Here is a 21203-nt window from a genome sequence, read left to right on the forward strand (position 1 = left end):
TTAATTAATTATTTTTACAAAATTTTACATTGTTCAATCACAATTTGAAATTTGAAATTCAAATTTGCCTCCTTTGTGCATGAGTTTTACTACCATTAGTCCTACCTAAAATATTCTTGTGAGAAGAAGTTGTATAATTAAGGCTTCCCAAGGTTTAATTACTAAGGATATGGAGCCTAATCTGGATAACTTATTTCATGAGAATGTTGGTGGTTCCTCTAATCCAACAAATGATGTCATTTATCCCAATTCTTTCCATATTTTTCATGATAAAGATGAGTCACTAACTAGGGTTTCCATTGATCAATTGAAGAATATTGACCATGAATTTAAAAATATTCAACAATGGATGAGTCAACGATACTCGAAAAGTCAGGCAATCCCATTGATTAAAGGAATAAAAAGAATGGTTCAAAGTGATAAAATTGGTGTTGATTTGTTGAATGGCCTTGCTCATATTGTTTACACTAATATCATACCCATCAAAATTTGTACCGAAGTCCTTCGTTACACACAAGCTACTAGTCAAGTCAACCATTCTATCCCTATGCCTACATCCCTGCCTAGTGTACCTAAATTTACATATTCTATTATGACTACTTCCACATAAAATGTTAATCCTACACATGTTAGTCAAGGGGGAAACCTTGTTAATCAAAATTCCTTTATACCTCCTTTCATGAGTCTTCCATTTGTGACCCAATCATATACCATACCTACCCATCATAGTGTTCCACTTCCTTACTCTCAACCTCCACCTACATACAACAATGCTACTCCTCCATCCCAATCCAATATGCCTAGTTTCAATCCATCCACCAAAGAAACCATCAATAACTTATCCCAAATTGTTTCATCCTTACAACAACAACTAGCTTCCGTTACCCAATCCAATTTTAATGTGCTCACATTTGATGTAGCGAGCCAATTATCTAATGATGTTGTCCATATTGTCCCTCCTAAACATATGGAAGTCCCTCAATCAGAGCTTTAAAATGGAAAAAATGATCCCTTTACTCATGTGAAAACATTTAAAACTTTATGTAGCAACTTTTCTCATGATCAAAGAATTATGGCTAAATTATTTACTCAAACCTTTAGTGACAAAGCTTTGCAATGGTATTGTTATTTTCCTCCTTATTTTATTACATCATTTCAATAATTAGCTAATGATTTCATTCAACAATTTCCATAATACTATTGGTCCTAAAATAACTTTGATTGATTTGATTCATTGTAAGCAAGATGTTAAAGAAAAAGTGACTAATTTTATTGGTAGATATAAACATTTGTATTCTCAAATTGCTTATCCTATGCCTGATCAAGATGTTCAAATAATTTTTATTGCTAATTTACAAAAAAAACATTATGGATAAGCCTCTCTTTTCTAAGTTTACTTCCTTTACACATTTGTGTGTAGTGCTTCATAGTTATCAACTTCAAGTCAATTTTAATAATCTCCTTCAATGGCTTCAGTTGATAAGAATGAGAGTGCTCAACAATATTTTGTGAAGTTTAAACAAAACAAGGGATACATCAAGATCAATGACAACATCAATACTCAAGTGGAATCCACAACATCAGGTGTGGCTCCTTTATCCAAATACTTTAGAAAATAATTTACTCCTCTTTTTAAGTCTTTGCATAGTATAATGACACAACTCATAAAAAAAAAATTGTCTAAACTTCGTCCCATCAAGCCGATTGATACCTCCAAACCTTTGCCATCTTATTAGGATCACAAATCTTTTTGCCAATTTCATCATCAACCTAGTCATAACACTGGGAACTCTTATACCTTAAGAAGTAGAATTCAGGACTTCATTGATAACAATACCATATCCCTACCTAGTGTGAATGACAAAGGAAACTAATCCACAACTCCTCCTAATCGAAATCTTCAAATCTTTACTAATCCTTTGTCTTCCCATTCTACTAATTTGGTTGACTCTGAGCATCTTGATTTTTCTCCTAATGACCTTGTCCTCAAGTCTAACAATGTGGTGAATCTTATTGGTAAACCTACACCTCTTAAAAGCCTATGCATTACCTTTGATCCTAGTGAGACTATTGATGCACTTGATGGCGCATTACATATCACTATGAAGATCAAAGACAAACTCTCATGAGGGATTTTGATTAATCCAACATGTATGGTGAATGTGATCATTGATGAATATATTTATACTTTACAATTACATCAAGTGACATATGATAAATCTAATGTAGTGGTTAAGGTGTATGATGATTTCTCTTGTCCTATTATTAGTCCTATTACTCTTCCCATTGAGTCTGGTACTAAATTCTTAGATGTCATTTTTATTAGCATTCTTACAGCCAATGAATTTTGTGTGAAGTTAGAATATCCTTGGCTCACTTCCATGAAAGATATCCCTTCTACTATTCATAAATGTTTAAAATTCTATCATAATGACAAAATCATAACAATTAATCATAGCATGTACCAACCCATAGTGAGGCATGGAGATGTCAACCTTGATTACTTTTGTCCTACACAATTTTAACCTCTTAAGCCTTGAAGTGATTCTCTTTTTCAATCTTATAAAAAGTGGAAGAGTGAGATGATCTTATCTTTGAGTAACCCTAGAGATCCTCGAACTATTCCTCCTCCTCATGATGGACCTAGTCTCGTTCCTACACCTTTTATTCCTCCTATATATGTTATGGTCCCACCTCCTATATCTTACAAAGGGAAGCTCCTAACATGTCTTATCTTTCAACCTATTAGGCCTTCTCCCATTCCTCCTCCTTTAAAGGAAGAGAAGAAGCCTATGTCCATTGATCCTAAACCTCCACAAACCTTGGCTAAAACTAAAAGAAATCATTGTGTGAGAGAACACCGATGGATACATTATGCTAAGGCTTGTGAGATTTCTTCTCAACCTATTTCCTCTCCGAAGACACCAAATTTTGACTTGGTCCCATTTTTCCAACCTTCTCCTAACCCTAGGGAGGAAGTTCAACCTAAATCACCAAGATTAAAAATTCCTAACGAAGGTGATGGTTCATGTTTTATTCGTATTAGAGATCCTATTTTTATTAATATTGAAGAAGAAATGGATGAAAATGATGTTCATAATAACAATATTGATGGTAATTATTCTTAGGATATGCATGAGCTTGTCGATGTTGATAATGATTTATCTAAACAATTTTCAAAAGCACTAATCCTAGCTCCTAGTGACAAACAAAGTGACTCATCATTAGAGCATGGTCCTTGTTTAGAAGTTGCAGTAGCTCCATCTACCATGATCAAAATTTCTCCTCTTACATCTTGTCCACCTTCCCAAAACAATGGTTAGAAAGATTGGGAGGTAAATGATTTGCTTGATTATTTCATTCGTGTTGTAGACTATCTCTCTCCTCTCTTGCTTGTGCCATTTCTCTATTTGTATCTCGATTATTCTATTTGTTGTCCCTTGTGTTGTCTACTTGGGGATGATACCAAGTCTTGAGATCTCTTTTAGTCTCTTCCATGTTGACTACATGTGCCTTTCTTCCATTGTGGTTCTACTTCCTTTGAGGGATGAGGTCAATTAAATGGAAAGATATATTCATGATATATATTATTTATCATAAGAGCATACTAACCCTAGAGTTAGTGAAACCCTTATGTGTTTTATTTTTTGTGACCATTATCCTTTGATTTGTACTTTATTGGGGGAATATCATTGTGGTAAAGTGCTTATGATGAGGGCACAACCAGAGAGATAGAGAACCACAATGATTTGCAATAAAAGACACAGAAGATAATATTTTATTATCGGCAAATAATACTATTACAAACATGAAACACGTACAATTACAATCTAGAGAAATAAATCCTCACAGGATGCAACACACAACTTACAGAGTTTTCTGGAAACCCTTTACAAAGAAATTTCCCAACTTAGAACCAAACTCCCGAAAACACAACTCCAAAAACTCACATACAATAACTCCAACAACTCACTCCCAAGTTTCTACATATGAGTCTTAAATAGTTTTTCTTCTATTTTGGAGCTAAAATTACAATATAGAAATTACCAAATGGTGGATAAATGCCAAAATATGAAATTGAAAATTTGAAAATACAGCCAGATTCAAAAATTAAAACTTTCTGAAAATTGTCCAACTTTTGGCAGCCATAACTTTTGATTCGGGAATCAGATTTATGAGCCATTTGAAGCCTTGAAAAACTCTCTGAGTGTAGAATATACTAAAGATCTGCTTTGCCAATTCTCGCCATTTTTGGGCCCGTTTGAAACCGTTTAATGCCTCAAATCTAACTTGGAAGAATTTTTTTTGGTTTTTCAGGAAATTGAAACTTTAATAACTTTCAAACCATTAACTCTTTTGACTTGATTATTTAACCAATAAGATTACTTTTCCTTCCTTAATCTTCTTATAAATTTTGGGCTTCGTTCGCCTTCAAATAAAAACCTGCTATTTTTGGCAGTAGGCTAGAAAAATCAACTTGACAATTCCGAGAATTGGAATCTCTTATTCGTCCAAATGGGTATCCAAAACTGCAACAACATTAAAATAAAACTAAACAAAAATAAATATTTTTGGGTGATGCAGGATTGTCCTTACACCACCGATTGCTCCTGCATCAGACACCCGGGGTAGATTGAGAATTGACCTCGTCATGTCTCAATTGGTTGAGGGAAAACCAAATGGTCAACCTTTGCCTTGGACAACCATGATGAATATTTAATAGGTCTACCCCTCCATTTCACCAGATACTCCTCATACTGCTTGTTCTTGGTACTTTTCACACGGCTATCCAGACTTTCTTTGATCTCCTCCTTCTCTGAAGTAGGTGTAGGAATTTCGAACTATTTTATTATTGTCTCCTCCTCTGTACCATCTTCATGTCTGTTAAGTCTGAAATGTTCAACACAGGGGACATGTTAATTCCTTCCGGTAGCTCTACCTCATATGCATTTCTAGATTCATGCTTCTTCACTATCTTGTAGGGACCAAACTTCTTCATCTTCAACTTATTATATGTCCCCACTAGAAACCTTTCCTTTCTTAAATGAACCATCACCTCATCTCCAATTTGAAACTTCTTATACCTCCTTTTCTGATCTACCTTCACCTTATATTGCAGATTCATCTCATTGATGTGCTTCATCACTTCCCATGCCCTCTCTGGTATAGGTAATGGCTAATACAACCTTGCATTCAGACTTACTTATTTAGTCATCTAGCATACTCTACAACTCTGCACAAATTGGTGCAGGAGCACCCAAGACAAGATTGGCCGCCATGAGGCCATAATGAAGATATATGAGATATTAAGTCTATAAGGTTAAAATTACCAATTGATATTTTAAACATGGATAAAAATGCCATTTGGAGTCATCAAACTCATGTAATGAGTCATTTTGTAATAAGTTGTCAAAATTGCCATGTTGGGCAAATAATGTCAAAATGAGTAATGTAATGGGGTCCAATGGGTAGAATAAGTTTTTAATGAAAATTTTAAGTTTCATAAGGTCTTGTGTGACCATATTAATGTAATAAATTTGATTAGAAAGTGTCAAGATGCAAAAAGATTAAAAACTTATCAATTGACAACTAAAAGTGTCAATTTGACAATAAATTAAAGTTGTAAACACCCAAAAGTGGTTGTATGGGTGGTTAAGAGTTGGTTTTCAGTTTCCATGAAGGGAATAGGTTTAAATATGTTTTATGTGATCCAAAATGAAGAGGTAGAGGGTCGGATTTTCTTTGCATTGTAAGAGTTTAGGGTTTGGCAATAAAAATACAAGGTTTTCCTTGCAATTTTGGTCTAAAATCTGCACTTTATAGGTCTGAAACTCTTCTTCTTTGCTTCATTTTCGATTGGAAATGGATTTGGAAATGTAGAGGAGTGTTTTTAATATAATTTTATACTACTATTTAAGGTTTTACATTCAAATCTGATATACTTTCATTGGTTGTCCTAAAGACTGTTGTAGGTGGCCATTTCATTGTTATTTTGAGAGTCACAATGCAAATGTGACCTGTTCCACTTTATGTGGTTGCTTTTACTTGTGTAATGGGTCATTAATGATGTATATTATTGTCTAATAATAGGTTTGAGTGCAAGGAATAATGTGGAGATGAAGTGTTGATACCCTAGGGTAAGAGATTGAGTGAGAAAAAGCATGAAAATGGAGGCATGAGTATAGTAGCAAAGGATCTACCTTAAGGAGGTAGTGTTTTTATGTGAAATAGTGTTAGGAGATAGTAAATTAATGATGAATGCCAATTTTCAAGATCTAAATGAGTTTTAGGGTTTGAACAAGGAGGCCCTAGTTTTTTAGCCCTAAAAAGGGGGGTTTAGTATCTAACCAATCAAATGATTGTGTATTGTCTTGAAACCTAGAAAACATATGGTTTTGGAACACTTTTTGAGACTTTGTTTTGGTTTGGAGTTGTGGTCATACTGTTTGTTGGTACTTGCTTTGGAAAAGAGGGCTATTTGTGCCTAGTTGGTGTGTAGCAGGGTGCTGGTCTGAGAATTTCATCCAAAAGACCCATAGATATTTTCACATATGTTGTGTACCATCCAAAAGGGTATCCATATATGTAATTTTGTTTTCATGTGTTTTGGGATTATTTTTAGTAAAGGTTAGGTTACCTGCTGAATAGGGCTACTAGGGAATTGACCTATTTAGGGACTCGAGTAAGGGTTGGTGAGATAACCAGTTGATAGGGTGAGTGAATCCCATTGGGTAAAGTGGAATAAGGTATGTAGAGGCCCAAGGAAGTGTTGGAACAATTTGGTGAGGTTGATAGTTCTATTTGAGCATCTTGGTGAAGCCTAGTGAAGGAAGGTGAAACAAGAAGAGTTGAGTTTTCAAGAAGAAAGAAGGATAAGTTGCAATATGATTGTGGGAGGGTCCATGATGCTCTGCATCATAGTGGTATCAAAGCAAGGCAGTAGGTCCTTGAAGATTACAGATTGAAGACTGATAGATAAAAGAGGAAACCATCATGGAAGAAGATGAAGAAATGTGGGCAAGGTATGCTCAGGGGCACTCTGAATTCCGGAGACAATGCAAATGCAGGGGTAAGGTATGTAAGGTTTTTGTTAGCAATGGTTCTTTTGAAAATATAGTCTCAGTAGAGATGGTTGAGAAGTTTAACTTTCCAAGGACACCTCTTGAGTCACCTTACAGAGCATATGGGATAAGCAATGATCAATGGGTTGATGTTAAAGAGCAAGCATGTGTTTCTTTCAGCATTGGTTCTTATTATGATACTATTCTATGTGATATTATGCCTTTGAGTGATTGTCATATGATCTTGAGTAGAGTATGGAAATTTGATATTAAATCCCTACATGATGGTAGAGAAAATGCATATGTTATTAACAAGGATGGGAAAAAATTTGTGATGACATCATTGTAGGATGACAAGGTAGTGTGGGGAATGTCAAAGATAAGGTTGATTGCAAGAAGGGAGTTCCTAAGGTATGAGGAACATAAGGATGGAGAAAAGACAGAGATAGAAGCCACTTCTAGGCTTGAAGAAGACAAGGTAGAGTCTAAGTTGCAAGAAGCAGATGCAAAGAGTAGGTATGAGGTGAAGGAGAACAAGGAAGCAATCCTTGAGAAGGAGCCAAGTGAGATTGTGCAGATGAAGAGTCCATTGATAGAACATGTGGCATATCAGTTAGATGATGTGAAAGATTGTGGTTTAGATAAGTCAGAGGTCTATATAAGAATAGGAGAAAATGTGAGTGAGAGTGCTGGTGTATTGCCAATGACAAGGCAAGGATGGCCTAGCGAGGTCATAGTAGAAGATAAATTTGATTTGCTGACAGAAAAAGTGGAGGATGCTATGAGAAAAGGTGATGTTGATAGTATAGAAGTGTATGAAGCTGAGACAAAGATACTAGAAGAGCATAAAGATGTTAGATGAGACGTAACTTGTGCATTGGAAGGCGAAGAGAGAAAAGAGCAGGAATTAGCTTGTGAGGAAGATGATGAACCTGAGGAGAAAGAGGTTGTAAGAGTTGAGAAAGAGATGGAAGACAAAGATGTTGGTGATAAGAGAAAAGAATCAAGTCTTGAAGGGCTTGAGTATGCAAAAGTGATTTTGATTGGGACAATGGAATGTCCTTTGGAATGAGTAAAGGGTATAGTACAACAAAGTACCCCTATGATAGTGAATTGTGAGGCTAATGATGTAGCCTTGAAGTTGGATAGAGAGTTGGTATGCCAAGGGGAATGGCATGAGATGACGAATGAGTTGATAAAGGAAGTTGAATTGGTTGATAAGATGATGATGGGCCATGAGAAGGCTAGTGAAAGTGTGAGTTCTCCTAGCATGGAGTTGAAATATGTTGATGATAAGACTATGAGTTGTCTTTGGGTGGTAAGTCTTATTTTTTCGCAGATGTATGCTATTGTGACAGAGATTCTAAACATGGTGAAGATGATGGATGTTGGTAGAAGTCAGATGGTGGAAGGGGCATGTTATTGCTTCTTGATTTTGTTGATATTGCTAATGAATAGGAAACCAAGAGTGAAGATAAAGGTAAACAGTCAGAGTATCAAATGTTTTGGCATATGTGGAGATGCGGGTCAGATAGAGAGCAGATGGGAGCAGCCTAATCAGAGCATGGAGGATAAGATTAAAGAGGAAAAAGCAGCAATGAGGGGTACAAGAGATAAAGCATGGATGGGAATTAAAGAGAATGACAAATATAAACCCAAGGTGAAGATGAGAACACTAAAAGGGCAAGATGGTGCAAGTTTTATGTTTGATTGTCTTATAGGTACACCATTTCCAAGAGACATGGAATTTTTTTAGGCGAGGAGTATGGTGTAGGAGCACCCAAGACAAGATTGGCCACCATCAGGCCATAATGAAGATATATGAGATATTAAGTCTATAAGGTTAAAATCACCATTTGATATTTTAAACATGGATAATAATGCCATTTGGAGTCATCAAACTCATGTAATGAGTCATTTTGTAATAAGTTGTCAAAATTGCCATGTTGGGCAAATAATGTGAAAATGAGTAATGTAATGGGGTCCAATGGGTAGAATAAGTTTTTAATGAAAATTTTAAGTTTCATAAGGTCTTTTGTGACCATATTAATGTAATAAAGTTGATTAGAAAGTGTCAAGATGCAAAAAGATTAAAAACTTGTCAATTGACAACTAAAAGTGTCAATTTGACAATAAATTAAAGTTGTAAACACCCAAAAGTGGTTGTATGGGTGGTTAAGAGTTGGTTTTCATTTTCCATGAATGGAATAGGTTTAAATATGTTTTTTGTGATCCAAAATTAAGAGGTAGAGGGTCGGATTTGCTTTGGATTGTAAGAGTTTAGGGTTTCGCAATAAAAATACAAGGTTTTCCTTGCAATTTTGGTCTAAAATCTGCACTTTATTGGTCTGAAACTCTTCTTCTTTGCTTCATTTTTTTTTGGAAATGGATTTTGAAATGTAGAGGAGTGTTTTTACTATCATTTTATACTATTGTTGAAGGTTTTACATTCAAATCTGATATACTTTCATTGGCTGTCCTAAAGACTGTTGTAGGTGGCAATTTCATTGTTATTTTAAGAGTCACAATGCAAATGTCACCCGTTCCACTTTATGTGGTTGTTGTTACTTGTGGAATGGGTCATTAATGATGTTTGTTATTGTCTAATAATAGGTTTGAGTGCAGGCAATAACGTGGAGATGAAGTTTTGATACCCTAGGGTAAGAGATTAAGTGAGAAAAAGCATGAAAATGGAGGCATGAGTATAGCAGCAGAGGATCTACCTTAAGGAGGTAGTCTTTTTATGTGAAATAGTGTTAGGGGATGGTAAATTAATGGTGAATACCAAGTTTCAAGATCTGGAAGTGAGGTTTGGGGTTTGAACAAGGAGGCCCTAGTGTTTTAGCCCTAAAAAGGGGGGTTTAGTATCTAACCTTTCAAATGATTGTGTATTGTCTTGAAACCTGAAAAATATACGGTTTTGGAACATTTTTCAAGACTTTGTTTTTGTTTGGAGTTGTGGTCGTACCATTTCTTGGTACATGCTTTGGAAAAGAGGGCTAATTGGGCCTAGTTGGTGTGTAGCAGGGTGTTGGTCTGAGTATTTTGTCCTAAAGACACATAGTTTATTTTAATATATGTTGTGTACCTTCCAAAAGGGTATCCATATATGTAATTTTGTTTTCACATGTTTTGGGATTATTTTTAGTAAAGGTTAGGTTACCCACTGGATAGGGCTACTAGGGAATTGGCCTATTTAGGGACCCAGGTAAGGGTTGGTGAGATAACCAGTTGATAGGGTGAGTGAAGCCTATTGGGTAAAGTGGAATAGGGTATGTATAGGCCCTAGGAAGTGTTGTAACAAGTTGGTGAGGTTGATAGTTCCATTTGAGCATCTTGGTGAAGCCTAGTGAAGGAAAGTGAAACAAGAAGACTTGAGTTTTTAAGATGAAAGAAGGATAAGTTGCAATATGATTGTGGGAGGGTCCATGATGCTCTGCATCATAGTGGTATCAGAGCAAGGTAGTAGGTCCTTGCAGATTATAGATTGAAGACTGATAGATAAAAGAGGAAACCATCATGGAAGAAGATGAAGAAATGTGGGCAAGGTATGCTCAAGGGCACTCCATATTCCGAACACAATGCAAATGCAGGGGTAAGGTATGTAAGGTTTTTGTTAGCAGTGGTTCTTTTGAAAATATAGTCTTAGTAGAGATGGTTGAGGAGTTGGACTTCCCAAGGACACCTCTTGAGTCACCTTATAGAGCATATGGGATAAGCAATGATCAATGGGTTGATGTTAAAGACCCAGCATGTGTTTCTTTCAGCATTGGTTCTTATTATGATACTATTCTATGTGATATTATGCCTTTGAGTGATTGTCATATGATCTTGGGTAGAGTATGGCAATTTGATGTTAAATCCCTACATGATGGTAGAGAAAATACATATGTTATTAACAAGGATGGGAAAAAGTTTGTGATGACATCATTGTAGGATGACAAGGCAGCATGGGGAATGTCAAAGAAGGTTGATTGCAAGAAGGGAGTTCCTAAGGTATGAGGAACATAAGGATGCAGAAAAGATAGAGATAGAAGTCATTTCTAGGCTTGAAGAAAACAAGGTAGAGTCTAAGTTGCAAGAAGCAAATGTAAAGAGCAGGTATGAGGTGAAGGAGAACAAGGAAGCAATCCTTGAGAAGGAGCCAAGTGAGATTGTGCAGATGAAGAGTCCATTGATAGGACATGCAACATATCAGCTAGATGATGTAAAAGATTGTGCTTTAGATAAGTTAGAGGTCTATATAAGAAGAGGAGAAAATGTGAGTAAGAGTGCTGTTGTATTGCCAATGACAAGGCAAGGATAGCCTAGAGAGGTCATAGTAGAAGATAAATTTGATTTGCTGATAGAAAAAGTGGATGATGGTATGATAAAAGGTGATGCTGATAGTAGAGATGTGTATGGAGCTGAGACAAAGATCCTAGAAGAGGATAAATATGTTAGAGGAGAGGTAACTTGTGCATTGGAAGGGCAAGAATGAAAAGAGCAGCAATTAGCTTGTGAGGAAGATGATGAACCTAAGGAGAAAGAGGTTCTAAGAGTTGAGATAGAGATGGAAGACAAAGATGTTGGAGATAAGAGCAAAGAATCAATTCTTGAAGGGCTTGAGTATGCAAAAGTGATTTTGATTGGGACAATGGAATGTCCTTTGGAATGAGTAAAGGGTATAGTACAACAAAGCACCCCTATGATAGTGAATTGTGAGGCTAATGATGTAGCCTTGAAGTTGGATAGAGAGTTGGTATGCCAAGGGTAATGGAATGAGATGAGGAATGAGTTGATAAAGGAAGTTGAGTTGGTTGATAAGATGATGATGGGCCATGAGAAGGCTAGTGAAAGTGTGAGTTCTCCTATCATGGAGGTGAAATATGTTGATGATAAGACTATGAGTTGTATTTGGGTGGTAAGTCTGATTGTTTTGCAGATGTATGTTATTGTGACAAAGATTCCAAACATGGTGAAGATAATGGATGTTGGTAGAAGTTAGATGGTGGAAGGGGCATGCTATTGCTTCTTGATTTTGTTGATATTGCTAATGAATAGGGAACTAAGAGTGAAGATGAAGGTAAAGAGTCAGAGTATCAAATGTTTTGGCATATGTGGAGATGCAGGTCAGATAGAGAGCAGATGCGAGAAGCCTAATCAGAGCATTGAGGATAAGATTCAAGAGGAAAAAGAAGCAATGTGGGGTACAAGAGATAAAGAATGGATGGTAATTCAAGAGAATGACAAATACAAACCCAAGGTGAAGATGAGAACACTAAAAGGGCAAAATGGTGCAACTTTTATGTTTGTTTGTCTTACAGGTACACCATTTCCAAGAGACATGGAAATTTTTGAGGCGAGGAGTATGTTGCAGGAGCACCCAAGACAAGATTGGCCACAATGAGGCCATAATGAATATATGTGAGATATTAAGTCTATAAGGTAAAAATGACCATTTGGTATTTTAAACATGGATAATAATGTCATTCAAACTCATCAAACTCGTGTAATGAATCATTTTGTAATAAGTTGTCAAAATTGCCATGTTGGGCAAATAATGTCAAAATGAGTAATGTAATGGGGCCCAATGGGTAGAATAAGTTTTTAATGAGAATTTTAAGTTTAATAAGGTCTTTTGTGACCATATTAATGTAATAAAGTTGATTAGAAAGTGTCAAGATGCAAAAAAGATTAAAAACTTGTCAATTGACAACTAAAAGTGTCAATTTGACAATAACTTAAAGTTGTAAACACCCAAAAGTGGTTGTATGGGTGGTTAAGAGTTGGTTTTCATTTTCCATGAAGGGAATAGGTTTAAATATGTTTGTTGTGATCCAAAGTGAAGAGGTAGAGGGTCGGATTTGCTTTGCATTGTAAGAGTTTAGGGTTTGGCAATAAAAATACAAGGTTTTCCTTGCAATTTTGGTCTAAAATCTACACTTTATTGGTCTAAAACTCTTCTTCTTTGCTTCAATTTTTTTTGGAAATGGATTTGGAAATGTAGAGGAGTGTTTGTACTATCATTTTATACTATTATTGAAGGTTTTACATTCAAATCTAATATACTTTCATTGTCTGTCCTAAAGACTGTTGTAAGTGGCCATTTCATTGTTATTTTGAGTCACAATGCAAATGTGACCCGTTCCACTTTATGTGGTTGCTGTTACTTGTGGAAGGTGTCATTAATGATGTATATTATTGTATAATAATAGGTTTGAGTGCAGGGAATAACATGGAGATGAAGTGTTGATACCCTAGGGTAAGAGATTGAGTGAGAAAAAGCATGAAAATGGAGGCATGAGTATAGCAGAAGAGGATCTACCTTAAGGAGGTAGTGTTTTTATGTGAAACAATGTTAGGGGATGGTAAATTAATAGTGAAAACCAAGTTTCAAGATTTGGAAGTGACTTTTGGGTTTTGAACAAAGAGGCCCTAGTTTTTTAGGCCTAAAAAGGGGGGTTTAGTATCTAACCAATCAAATGATTGTGTATTGTCTTGAAATATAGAAAATATATGGTTTTGGAACATTTTTCAAGACTTTGTTTTGGTTTGCAGTTGTTTTTGTACCTTTTGTTGGTACTTACTTTGGAAAAGAGGGCTAAATGGGCCTAGTTGGTGTGTAGCAAGGTGCTGGTCTGAGTATTTCAGCGAAAAGACCCATAGTTTATTTTCACATATGTTGTGTACCTTCCAAAAGGGTATCCATCTATGTAATTTTTTTTCACTTGTTTTTGGAGTATTTTGAGTAAAGGTTAGGTTACGCGCTAAATAGGGCTACTAGGGAATTGGCCTATTTAGGGACCCAAGTAAGGGTTGGTGAGATAAACAGTTGATAGGGTGAGTGAAGCCCATTGGGTAAAGTGGAATAGGGTATGTAGAGGGCTTAGGAAGTGTTGGAACAAGTTGGTGAGGTTGATAGTTCTATTTGAGCATCTTGGTGAAGCCTAGTGAAGGAAGGTGAAACAAGAAGAGTTGAGTTTTCAAGAAGAAAGAAGGATAAGTTGCAATATGATTGTAGGAGGGCGCATGATGCTTTGCATCATAGTGGTATCAGAGTAAGGCAGTAGGTCCTTCAAGATTACAGATTGAAGACTGATAGATAAAAGAGGAAACCATCATGGAAGAAGATGAAGAAATGTGGGGAAAGTATGCTCATGGGAAAGATGGTGTAGGTTTTATGTTTTTTTGTCTTACAGGTACACCATTTCCAAGAGACTTGGAAATTTTTGAGGCGAGGAGTATGGTGCAGGAGCACCCAAGACAAGATTGGCCACCATGAGGCCATAATGAATATATATGAATAATTAAGTCTATAAGGTTAAAATGACCATTGAATATTTTAAACATGGATAATAATGCCATTGGGAGTCATCAAGCTCATGTAATGAGTCATTTTGTAATAAGTTGTCAAAATTGCCATGTTGGGCATATAATGTCAAAATGAGTAATGTAATGGGGTCCAATGGGTGGAATAAGTTTTTAATGAGAATTTTAAGTTTAATAAGGTCTTTTGTGACCATATTAAGGTAATAAAGTTGATTATAAAGTGTCAAGATGCAAAAAGATTAAAAACTTGTCAATTGACAACTAAAAGTGTCAATTTGACAATAAATTAAAGTTGTAAACACCCAAAAGTGGTTGTATGGGTGGTTAAGAGTTGGTTTTCAGTTTTCATGAAGGCAATAGGATTAAATATGTTTTTTGTGATCCAAAATGAAGAGGTAGAGGGTCGGATTTGCTTTGCATTGTAAGAGTTTGGGGTTTCGCAATAAAAATACAAGGTTTTCCTTGCAATTTTGGTCTAAAATCTGCACTTTATTGGTCTAAAACTCTTCTTCTTTGCTTCATTTTCAATTGTAAATGGATTTTGAAATGTATAGGATTGTTTGTACTATCATTTTATAATATTATTGAAGGTTTTACATTCAAATCTGATATACTTTCATTGGTTGTCCTAAAGACTGTTGTAGGTGGCCATTTCATTGTTATTCTGAGAGTCACAATGCAAATGTGACCCGTTCCACTTTATGTGGTTGTTGATACTTGTGTAATGGGTCATTAATTATGTATATTATTGTCTAATAACAGGTTTGAGTGAAGGGAATAACGTGGAGATGAAGTGTTGATACCCTAGGGTAAGAGATTGAGTGAGAAAAAGCATGAAAATGGAGGCATGAGTATAGAAGAAGAGGATCTATCTTAAGGACATAGTGTTTTTATGTGAAACAATGTTAGGGGATGGTAAATTAATGGTGAATACCAAGTTTCAAGATTTGGAAGTGTGTTTTGGGGTTTGAACAAGGAGACCCTAGTTTTTTAGGCCTAAAAAGGGGGGTTTAGTATCTAACCTATCAAATAATTGTGTATTATCTTGAAACCTAGAAAATATATGGTTTTGGAAAAAATTTCAAGACTTTTTTTTTTGGAGTTGTGGTCATACCATTTGTTGGTACTTGCTTTGGAAAAGAGAGCTAATTGGGCCTAGTTGGTGTGTAGCAGGGTGTTGGTTTGAGTATTTCGTCGAAAAGACCCATAGTTTATTTTCACATATGTTGTGTAACTTGCAAAAGGGTATCCATATATGTAATTTTTTTTTCACTTGTTTTGGGATTATTTTGAGGAAAGGTTAGGTTACGCGTTGAACATAGCTACTAGGGAATTGGCCTATTTAGGGACCCGAGTAAGGGTTGGTGAGATAACTAGTTGATAAGGTGAGTGAATCCCATTAGGTAAAGTGGAATAGGGTATGTAGAGGCCCTAGGAAGTGTTGGAACAATTTGGTGAGGTTGATAGTTCTATTTGAGCATCTTGGTGAAGCCTAGTGAAGGAAGGTGAAACAAGAAGAGTTGAGTTTTCAAGAAGAAAGAAGGATAAGTTGCAATATGATTGTGGGAGGGTCCATGATGCTCTACATCACAAATTTATTTACATCTTGGGATAACTAAGGCAAATAATAATGTTCACTGATAATGGCAATGGTCTTATCCTGACCAAAGTGTCCTGCCATCCCTCCACTATGATTCTCTTTAATCAAATTTTCTATCATGGAGCTCCTCAAAATGCACAACTAGCTTCCCTTAAACAAGATATCATCCTGGATTATGAAATCCAACCACTTCATCCTGTCTAAAGTAGCAAATTCCTTACAAGATTTCCAAGCTTCTGCAAAATCACACTCCTCAAGATACAATGCTTTTAGTTTATTGAATCCAACCACTTCAAATTGCATTTATATCCACAAAATCCGCTTCTTTCTTAAGGCATCTGTAGCCCTGTTAGACCTCCCACTCCTGTGCTTCAAGAAAAAAGTATAACTTTGCAAAAACTCCACCCATTTCAAATGTCTCTAATTCAATTTTTCCTAACTATCCAAGTACTGCAATGCCTGATGATCAATGTATAAAACAAATTTCTTTAGCAATAGATAGTGTCTCCATTTGTTTAATGCTTGAACTATTGTATTAAATTCTTGATCATAAATAGAATATTTCTTCTTTGCATCATTTAGCTTTTCACTGAAATATGTAATGGGCCTTCCTTCCTGGCTCAATATAGCTCCAATGGCATTACCATTGGCATCACAATCCACTTGAAACACCTTATTGAAATCTGGAAGGGCTAAAATAGGTTGCACTGTCACCTTCTTCTTCAACAAATCCAAACTATTTTCCACTCCCATACTCCACCTGAATTCTTTTCTATCCCCTCTCATTGTTTCAGTCAGGGGTGCACAAATGCTACTGAAGTTTCTAATGAACTTCCTATAGAAACTATCCAAACCATGGAAAGATCTCACTCCAGTAGCAGTCCTTGGGATAGGCCATTCCAAAATAGTCTTCACCTTCTCTAGGTCCATCTTAAGACCTTCTGTCGAGACAACAAACCCCAAGTACACTAACTCCTCCTTCACAAAAGTACACTTCTTCAAATTAATCAACAATTTCTCCTCTCTCAACTTCTCAAAAACTCTATGGATATATATCAAATGCTCCTCCAATGTCTTGCTGAAAATCAAAATATCATTGAGGTACACAATAATAAACTTACCCAAAAATTCTTTTAATACCTCGTTCATGAGCCGCATGAATGTGCTCGGTGCATTGGTTAGCCCAAAAGGCATGACTAACCACTCATACAAGCCTTCTTTGGTTTTGAAGGCGGTCTTCCATTCGTCCCCCTCTCTAATCTGGATCTGGTGATATCCAATCTTCAGATCAATCTTTTTGAAGTGCTCCACTCCACTCAAGCAGTCCATAAGGTCATCTATTCTTGGCGGGGGAAATCTGTACTTTATTGTTATCTTGTTTATGTCCCTAAAGTATGTACACATCCTCTATTCTCCATTCTTCTTTGGTGCAAGTACTACAGCTACCAGACATGGAATCAGACTCTCTCATATCAATTACTTCCTCAATAACTCTTGAACCTATTGGTCCAACTCTTCATTTTCTGGTAAAGTCATTCTATGGGCTGCCTTGTTTGACAAATTGGCTCCAAGGATCAAGTCAATCTGATGACTAATCTTACTCACAAGTGGTAAACCCTTAAGTACATTATCAAACATGATGTCCTGAAACTCATCCAACAAACCAGAAACTTCTACTGGCACCTCTACACTATCTTCTTTATCCACTCTATGAATTAAAGAAAAACACACAGGTTCATGTTTCATGCCTTCCAAAAATTTCCTTCCATCCACAAAAAATATTCTGGAATTACTACATACCTTTTCTTCCACCTCCCTTAGTGGCTTCAACTTATGGAGAACTTCATCCTTTGTTAGGGTGTAGGTATTAGAATGACCATGATGTACACCACTCCTATCAAACTGCCATGGCTTTCCTAACAACATGTGACATGCATCCATAGGTATGATGTCACAGAGTACCTCATCATGGTAACTTCCAATCTTGAATTTCACCAAACATCGTTCATTGACAAAAACCTTGTGGTCATTTTGCAACCAAGATATCTGATACAACTACAGTTGTATTTCTCTCTTCAGCTTCAACTTTGTAACCATTTATTCAAACACTAGATTATTAGTGCTCCCATTGTCAATAATCACATTACAACATTTATCCTTACACTTGCATTGGGTACGAAATAAACTTTGCCTCTGATATGGTTCTTTCACCTCATTCATCAAGGTTCTCTTGATAACTAGGGCCTCTCCCCTTTTTCCATCATCAGAATGTTTTGATTAAGGTTCCTCATCTACATGCATGACTTGTGCATGGCCTTCATTTATTCTATCTCTCCTTCCTTTGTGTTGTGGACAGTCAAAGGCTCCATGCCCTTCTTCACCACATTGAAAACAAGTTCCTCTGAAACCACCTCTCCGAGACCCTTGTCCAGGCCTTCCTCTTCCTCTTCCTCATCATTCACTATTATTCTGATTACATGGGCTATATGAATTATCACCCTTTTGATTTCGGCTAGTGCCCACTTCATCATTTTTCTTCAGATCTTCATTTTAGATTCCGAAAGATTTTCCACCACCTCTGTTGCCTTGGGATTTCCCTTTTTGCTTACCTTCAAATATTTTATTTAAATTTTCCTCCACTTTCAAAGCAAATTGATATTCTTCTTCAATACTGGCCATTCTGACTAGACTTGGCTCCTCTTAAATACTTGGCCTTAACCCATTCAGATAACAAACAACCTTTTCCTTGTTGGCCTCTGCATGGCCTATTTTGATAATTATTTTGTAAAATTCTTTTGTGTACTCCACAAATTTGCTTCTTTGCTTCAACCCTTGTAATTTATTTAGAAAATCTATCTCATAGTCCATAGGCCATAGGAATGAATTATTTCTTCAATTTATCAACCATGCAATCCCATCTGGTTATCTTTCCCTTTCCTCTTTGATTTATGTCTAGTTGGACCTCTTTCCACCACATATTTGCATGACATTCCAGCTTTATCTTTGCAAACTTGACCTGACCTAGGTCTTCTATCTCCTCATATTCAAAATATTCCTCCAATTAATTAATCCAATCAATCAACTCTTCTGGGTTCAAATTCCCAAAATAATTTGAAACTTCAATTTTGGGTCTCTTCCCAATCTGAGAAATGACCGTCAACAATCAAGCCTAATCCTGATCTATTGCTTCTTCTGATTCACTTGAGGATGAATCTTCAACCTCTCCTTCATCAATTTCTCCTCTCCTCGGATTAAACCCTCTTCTAAACTCTTCCTGCAATGCATCAATCTCTCTCTGGAGGTCTCTCAAACTCTCATTTGCCAAAGCATTTCTTCCGCCAACATTTTTGGCACCAACATTTCTGCCACCATGCATCACTCTTGGAGGCATCTTGAAAATGAGCCCACAATCACAAATCTTGATATGAACTACCTCACTTTCGACAATCTGTCCACACACTCAAGAACAACCCGCTCTGATACCACTTGATGAGGGCACAACTTGAGAGAAAGAAAAACACAACGATTTGCAATCAAAGACATAGAAGATAATATTTTATTATTGACAAATATGCTATTACAAAAAATGCAATACATGCAATTATAATCTATAGGAATAAATCCTCACAAGCTGCAACACACATCTTACAAAGTTTTCTGTAAACCCTTTACAAAGAAATTTTCCAACCCAAAACCAAACTCTCAAAAACACAACTCCAAAAACTCACATACAACAACTCCAACAACTCACTCCCAAGTTTCTATATATGAGTCTTAAATAGAATTTCTTCTATTTTGGAGCTGGAATTACAATATAGAAATTACCAAATGGCAGACAAATGCCAAAATATGAAATTGGAAATTTGAAAATACAGGCAGATTTGAAAATTAAAACTTTTCAAAAATTGTCCAACTTCTAGCAGCCATAACTTTTGATCTGGGAATTGAATTTACAAACCGTTTGAAGCTTCAAAAATATCTCTAAGCATAGAATACGTTAAGAATCCACTCTACCAATTCCCTCCATTTTTGGGCCCATTTGACACTATTTAATGCCTCAAATCTGACTTGAAAGAATTTTTTTAGTTTTTTCGGGAAGTTGAAACTTTAATAAATTTCAAACCATTTTGACCTAATTCTTTCACCAATGAGCTTATTTTTCCTTCCTTAATCTTCCTGTAAATTTTGAGCTCCATCCGCCTTCAAATAAAAACCTTCTATTTTTGGCAGTCGGCTAGTAAAAGCAGCTTGACAATTATTAGAGTTTCATCCAAATGGGTATCCAGAACTGCAACAACATTAATAGAAAACTAAATAAAAAGAAATATTTTTGGGTGATGCAGGATTGCCCTTACACCCCTGGATGCTCCTGCAACATCTTGTCTTTTGGATGCATTCTACCTTAAAGCAATAACTCCCGATAAGGCGTTGCAATCACTTTAACATGGGGCAATACACTTTTCTCAATGTTTTACTTTATGCATACACTATCGCATATTTTGATACTCAAGTTACTTTATGAATTGAACCTTTTGCTTTGTAATTTGGTAAAAAAAAATTCATGACTCATAGTAAGCAAATCTTACTAGGCTAGCAATCATGATTCTCTCTCCATTTCCCTTATGATGTCCATTTTACCTTGATATTGAAGTAGTAAGTGTTGAATGGTTGAATGGTCTAGAATACTAAGAGGGGGGAGGGGAAATCAATTGATAACTAAGCTCTTTCTTGAATTCTTTCATAGATCCAGAAAATAACCAGCATAATTGATTGAAATAGATATACTATCAATGCACATACACAAAACAAATCACACAATGAACACCAGATATGATATGGAAAAACCAAGAAGGAAAAAACATGGAGAATGTTAGTTCTCAATATATAACATCAGTTAAGGTGATTTTTATAATAGGATGGATCACTGCCAGAATGTTCACTGTAGGAGGGCTCATTGCCCAAAAAGGTTCACTGTCGAAGGAAGAAGAAAGAAAAGAGAATCCACCACTGTAACATAATATCCAATGTCGAGATTGCTTCTGGTGCTGCTCAACAACAACACACTTCACATATCAACATTAATTAGATATATCCTTTTTAGTCTCGCACATCTTCCATACATCATTGCCCATATTCATCCTCTTATTTGTATTGTCTTCAAATAGCATAATATTTTAAGTCGGCCAAACATAGATTTGAAAATAGGTCAGCACTAAACATTCTGGTGGTGA

General features: G+C 36.0%; 1 protein-coding gene across 1 annotated transcript; it reads right to left on the reverse strand.

The window, feature by feature from the left end:
- Positions 1-17472: 17472 nt before the first annotated feature.
- On the reverse strand, positions 17473-17913 carry LOC131876604 (uncharacterized). The gene has a single exon (XM_059222043.1). It carries the CDS (start codon positions 17911-17913, stop codon positions 17473-17475), a length of 441 nt encoding a protein of 146 aa, XP_059078026.1.
- Between the last annotated feature and the right edge of the window lie 3290 nt (positions 17914-21203).

The sequence above is a fragment of the Cryptomeria japonica genome, chromosome 6 (assembly GCF_030272615.1).
Source record: "Cryptomeria japonica chromosome 6, Sugi_1.0, whole genome shotgun sequence".
In the NCBI taxonomy this organism is placed as follows: domain Eukaryota; kingdom Viridiplantae; phylum Streptophyta; class Pinopsida; order Cupressales; family Cupressaceae; genus Cryptomeria; species Cryptomeria japonica.

Excerpts from the sequence above, each read along its gene's own strand:
- LOC131876604 (XM_059222043.1), bottom strand. The coding sequence starts at position 17,913 with ATGGATGCATGTCACATGTTGTTAGGAAAGCCATGGCAGTTTGATAGG.